This window comes from Tenrec ecaudatus, chromosome 4, assembly GCF_050624435.1.
Source record: "Tenrec ecaudatus isolate mTenEca1 chromosome 4, mTenEca1.hap1, whole genome shotgun sequence".
NCBI classification, from domain to species: domain Eukaryota; kingdom Metazoa; phylum Chordata; class Mammalia; order Afrosoricida; family Tenrecidae; genus Tenrec; species Tenrec ecaudatus.
The window spans coordinates 135,049,044-135,055,321 of NC_134533.1; the positions used below are offsets into that span (position 1 = coordinate 135,049,044).

The following is a 6,278-nucleotide window of genomic DNA, read 5'->3' on the forward strand; positions in this document are numbered from 1 at the left end:
GTAAAAAAAATGTAGCACAGGTTGTACATTACCCCCCTGTAAGATACCTGGAGTTAGAAAATTCATATTCAGGAATTTCAATGAAGATAAACTGTGTGAGTAAAATAAGTAGAAGTGATAGACATAACTGACAAAATAATTGAGTAATAAATGGAGAAAACAATAGAAGCCTGTACTTTTGTATATTAAAACACAGTTATAGCCAAATTCTAGAAAGCAAGGCTAAAAAGAGTGATCTGGCCCTAAAGAAAAACTTTCAAGAAAGGAAATAATTTGCTATTATGTGTATAAAGTGGGGTGCTTCCAGAACAAGGGAAGTCTCAAAGTAGGTTCTAACATTGCTCTTTCTATTTTCATCTCCCCATAACCCACATAAGTTCCCCCCTAAAAATCCAGCGGTATTTCCTGCCTATAAAAATGGGAGGCGATTCCCCAGCAAGCAAAATCAACACTTGTTCAGTCTTGCAATTGGATTCACTCCTCCGACCCATGAATGGGCTGAAACAAGGCAGGCCTGGTGTGACTGATTCTGTCAGCACCGTCTCTTCTCCCGATTGCTTTTCTTTCTTTCTCTCCTTGAGCAAGAGCGGAAATCTCTAGGTAGAAGTAAGTCAGCTGCCCGAGAGCTTACCCCAAGTCAGTAGACAATTTCACTTGCTCTACTTAAACCCCTCTATGCATGCATGGAGCTGTGCAGACAATCAGGCCCGTGACACTCGCCCAGACGGGTCTTGGGAACGAGGCCTAGTAATCAGCATCCAAAAAGTCAGAGTTTTGAAAACTCAGGAGAGAAGTTCTACTCTGCACACATGCAGTCACTAAGCATTGTGGAGGCTTCTGTGTCACTAGGATACAGAGCAGGTTCCTGTGGAATTTTCAGACTAAGGTAGAGTAGGAGAGAGATCTTGGCAATCTGCTTCCAAAATTTAGTCAATGCTTACCCAGTGGACGACCATGGTTAACTCTACAATAGCTCATAGGTAGCATAAGGTTAGTGCTTTGTCTTTTTCTGGGAGGGGTCACTGTGATCAGGATGCTCACAAGCCACAGCTGATTGGGCGGCAGCAGTCACACCCATGACAACAATAGTAGTGTTTTCTATGCATTCCAGAATGTTTTACCAGTGTTCTTTATTCAGCAAGTCATGTTCATCCATGTTAGATAGTACAGCACTCTTCTTAGCAGGCTTCAGCTATAGCTCTGAGACCAAGGTCTGAAAAATAAAATTTCCTGATAAAATGAAAGGGCAGAATCTGAAAGAAGGCCATTATCACAGAAAGTTGCCATTTCTTGAACTCTCAGGGGGACTCATTCATATTCCTTCTAGGGACCTGTACTGATTATGCCTACATGAAGGGGTTTGTCATTTGAAATGCCAAATAACTGGCTGGCTAAATGCTATGATCTTTTGTTTATTTGGCAGCTGGGAGTGGTTAACTGTTTTCAAATAAAAAATTACCCACAATCATACCTAGTATCTTATTTTTACTTTAGCTATAATTACTAGAATTTAAGATAAGGCATACGCAAGTGTTATGCCAAAGAAAAAACAGATAGTGACAACCACAATCTTGTGGACCCAGCTTACTCACGTCTTCCTGTTCTCAGCCTATTTGCTGTGAATGGGAGTGGCTTACAGAGAAAGAAGGGAGTAGTCAAGAGAATCTTGTATAAATATGCCCTGGCTTACAAAAAGGTTTAGTTTGCATGGTGAACATGAAGTCTAAAGAATTATGAAGGTTATTCTCCCTGATAAGTACTAACTGCATTGCCTTAAACAAGACATAGACTACTTTTATTTTTCATTATACTTTAATTTCATTAAGTGAGCCCTAGTAGTGTAGTGATTTGAACTCAGCAACTGCTCTGAGGAGTCGGATGGGGCAGTCTGTGGCCATAAAGATTCACCGTCTTGGGAATCCTTTGAAGCAGAACTACTTTGTTCTACACGGTCATTCTGAGTCCAAGTAGACTTGGCAGTTAAGATATTTTTGTTGTGGTTATTCTTATTTTGGTTCTTAAGAGAATCCATTCTGAGCATATCTTTATGGAAATCACTCAAGGTGAATACATTTAATTCCCACAATGCCATGCGGCATTACTGCACATAACTAAGATGACTTAACTATTATTTAAAGTGGAATTCATTTTTATAATCCATGTCTGTATCTAAGTTTAAAACATCAAATCATTTTAATTAACCAATCAAACAAGCACTTCTCACAATGTGCTGAGGGCCACAGTGAGCATATGAGTCGAATGGTCCAGCAGGTGTTTGTGGTGTCTTCCCAAGCAGTCATTTTTTGATAACTGCTTTCATATTCAGTAGTTTACAACATGGGACTCTAAAACTCTGACCAGAGGGGAATGGAAGAAAAACAAGCACCTAATTTAATCTAAGTCAATAAAGCTCTCTCTTCTCTAGGAGCTTATACAGAAATGATTATTTTTTAACTTTGAGGAGCAGATCAGGCATTTTTTGGTCATGCTCTTCAGTGGGAGACAAGCCATATACTGAAAAATAAGAACAAAAGGGTGCAAAGACTGAAGCATATATAAGAAAAACAGAGAAGCAGGGAATCCTCTTTGGACTCTTGAAAAAATTTTTTGGACAATACCTGTATTTAAAAATAATTTTAGACAGCTTTATCAGCACTTTATACACATATTGTACTATTCAATAGTTCAATGATATCACAAAGAGTTGTACAATCATTACCACAAACAATTTTAGGCCCTTTTTCACGAAGATGGCACTGAAGGCAAAGAAGGAAGCTCCTGCCCCTCCCAAAACGGAAACCAAAGCAAAGGCTTTAAAAGCCAAGAAGACTGTGCTGAAAGGCATCCACAGCCACAAAAAAAGGAAGATCCGCTTGAGACTAAGAAGGCAGCCCCAATACCCTTGGAAGAGTGCCCCCAGGAGAAATAAGCTGGAGCATTATGCCATCATTAATTTCCCCTTGACCACGGAGTCTGCCATGAAGAAGATCGAAGATAACAACACACTTGTGTTCATTGTGGATGTCAAAGCCAACAAACACCAGATCAAACAGGCTGTGAAGAAGCTCTATGACATTGACGTAGCAAAGGTCAACACCTTGATCAGGCCTGACATTGAGAAGAAGGCATATGTTCCACTGGCTCCTGACTATGACGCTTTAGATGTTGCCAACAAAATTGGAATAATCTAAAGTGAGCCCAGCTGGCTAATGCTAAATATAAAATTTTTCAATATAAAAAAATTTTAGAACATTTATTTCTGCCTTGTACTCATTGTTATCAGTGTAATTATTGTTATTTTAAATCATTTTATTGAGGGACTCTTACAGATTTTATTTAAAAAATACTTTTATTGGGGGCTCTTACATCTCTTATCACAATCCATAAATTCCTCCAGTGTGTCAAGCACATTTGCACATATGCCACCATCATCGTTTTCAAAGAATCCTCTTCCTACTTGAGCCCCTGATATCCACTACCCATTTCTTCCCCCTTCCTCACCCACCTACCCTCACTCACAAAACCTTGATCAGTTATAGATTATTTTTTTCATATCTTACATTGTCCTCCATCAGCCCTCACCCACTTTTCTGTTAGTTGTCCCCCTAGGAGGGGGTTCTAGATTGATCCTTGTGATCAGTTCCCCATTTCTCCCCATACTATTCCCTAATTCTCCTGGTATCTCTACTCTCCTTGCTGGCCCTGAAGGGTTTATCTACCCTGGATTCCCTGTGTCACAGGCTCTTATCTGTAGCGGTGTGCATGTTCTGGTCTAGATTTGATTTGTAATCTAGAATTGAGGTCATGATAATGGGATGAAGGAAGCACCAAAGAACTAGAGGAAAGTTGTGTGTTTCATTGGTGCTATACTGCACCCTGACTGGCTCATCTTTTCCCTGTGACTCCTCTGTGTGTGTGTGTGTGTGGGGGGGGTCTAATTGTCTACAGATGGGCACTGGGTCTCCACTCCATGTCCCCCTCTCTTCCATTCACCTTGGGTATGGTTTTATTCTGGATCTTAGATGCCTGATACCTGATCACATCAACACCTCATGATCACACAGATGGGTGTGATTCTTCCATGTGGGCTTTGTTGCTTGTGAGCTAGATGGCTACTTGTTTATCTTTAAGCCTTTAAGATCCCAGATACTGTATCTTTTGAAAGCCAGGCACCATCAACTTTCTTCACCACATTTGCTTATGCACCCATGTTGTCTTCAGTGACTGTGCTGGGAAAGTAAGCATCACAGAATGCCAGATTGAACACAGTTTTCTTGTGTTAAGGGAGTACTTGAGTCAGGGTCCAATTTCCATCTACAATTCTTAATTCCATCTTAATTCTTAACATATAGATATGAGTATATAATTCTCTTCCCTTCTCATTATATTTACATATATGTGTATATATATATGTACATGCCTGTATTTAGGCCTCTATAAATGTCTTGAAAAAATAATTTTTATGAGCTAATTCCAGAATTTTGAAACATTTATCTACTTTTGTCCTTCAAATTATTCAGAATTACTTTTAGCTTGAAAATAATATAAACATAACTCAATTTGGTTAAGCCGCAAAGTGCTCTTCCATATGTTTGGAGAAAACATAGAGATTACTCACAGGACTAAAGAAAGAGTTACAGAAATCAGGTCCTCAGAGAATAAGAACTAACAATTCAAATATAGCCAACATGCTCTGTTTTTACTTTGATCTCTATTTGGTTTCATTCTATTGACTGGCCCATTTTATGTGGTGGTAAAATGGGTATTGGCAGCTCCAAATACACATTTTTCCAGATAAACCACAGTAACAATAAAGGAGACCCTTTTGCAACATCTGCATGACAAGTGCCAGGCAAGCATTCTGATGGGCCTGATAAGATAGTATCAGAAAGAGTAAGGCACTGTGATGGCCATGATGAATTCTGCCCTCATCCTTACTCTGCTAGAAAAAGAACTGTTAGTTCGAAAACGAAGACTGGAAAAGGTCATGCTGGAAAACCCAAAGCAATCGTTACATGGCACCATTGCTATTTCTTTTATATTTATAAACTCAATATTTTTTGTTTTGTTTTTTAATTAAACTAGTTCAATCTAGTTTCTGTTGCTTGCAACCAAAAGTTTTAATTATAGTAATCTGCATTGTCAAATGACATGAATTGTATGGATGGGGCTTAAAAACATATCAATTATTACTTTTGAATAAAGTTGTACCTCACTTTGGAGTCATAATACTTTTAAGTTATCAAAAAATTACACAGCTTATTAGACATTTTCATTTTTCCCCAAAGGGAAGTCGTGTATGCTGATTAAGCTCAGACATAAAAAGATAAGGAAAATGTATTAATGAACTGCTATGTTTTCTAACTTTAGTAGAAGGTAAGAGATTTATACTTTAGTATATATCTTTACTAAAGATCTAACTTTAGTAAAAGGTGAAAGATTTGAAGAGAAGCCAGAGTATGTTTTCTAACTTTAAATTTCTATGAGTCTAGGATTCCAAGCAAATGGTTCACTAATACCAATAAAATATTTTTTCTGCATACCATTGATTCCTTTAGAGATTCTGTAAGGTCTCTCTCTCCGGGCTAAATTCCAACCTCTGTCCTTGGCTCCACACGAGAAAGAATTCACGCTGGAGCCGGGGCTCGTGATCCAAGTGAATTTCATGAGAGTTAAAAGAAGCTTCAGGTTTTACACGGCACCCATAGGATTCCTTTTGACCTGCGGCCTGGCAGAGACTGCTCAGGGTCACACAAAGAGATCTCTCCCAGGTTTCCCTCTGAAACCAGATGACCAGACAAGCCAAGACAAGCCCAGCCAAACCAAGCCCCTCTCCCACTCGGTTCCTGCCTTTTCAAGGATTCCCGGGGGAGGCGTGGTGAACGACCCCAGGGCGGTCCTATTGGCTGAATTGCAATCACCTGGTCCACGTGGGCTGCTCCAGGTTTAACGCCCATCCGTGCCTACCGACGGGAAAATACAGCTTTGCCCTATGCTGGCTCTCCTGGGCATGCGTCAATGGATTTCCCAATCCCTAGGCTAAGCTACCTCACAATTCCAGACTTTCGGGTAATTTCCCAGTGCAGTAATTTCTCTATCAGTAAAAGACAACGACAGAAATAAGGAAATAACTAGCTTAATTCTTTACAACAGAGTACTATGTAAATGATTTTGAAGCTTTATTGTGGCTTATAAAACAGAATATATGAATAATAGAATTCAGTAACCTACACAAAATGAAATTCAACTAAATTGTAAGCCATTTGACTGGCAGTATA

The 6,278-nt window shown here is 39.3% G+C and overlaps 1 protein-coding gene across 1 annotated transcript; it reads left to right on the forward strand.

Moving 5' to 3' along the window:
• Nucleotides 1-2,750: 2,750 nt before the first annotated feature.
• Nucleotides 2,751-3,206, forward strand: LOC142447117 (large ribosomal subunit protein uL23-like). The gene has a single exon (XM_075548820.1). The coding sequence runs from the start codon at nucleotides 2,751-2,753 to the stop codon at nucleotides 3,189-3,191; it is 441 nt and encodes a 146-aa protein (XP_075404935.1). The 3' UTR covers nucleotides 3,192-3,206.
• Nucleotides 3,207-6,278: the final 3,072 nt, after the last annotated feature.

Coding starts and splice junctions, on each gene's coding strand:
- LOC142447117 (XM_075548820.1), top strand. CDS start 2,751: ATGGCACTGAAGGCAAAGAAGGAAGCTCCTGCCCCTCCCAAAACGGAA.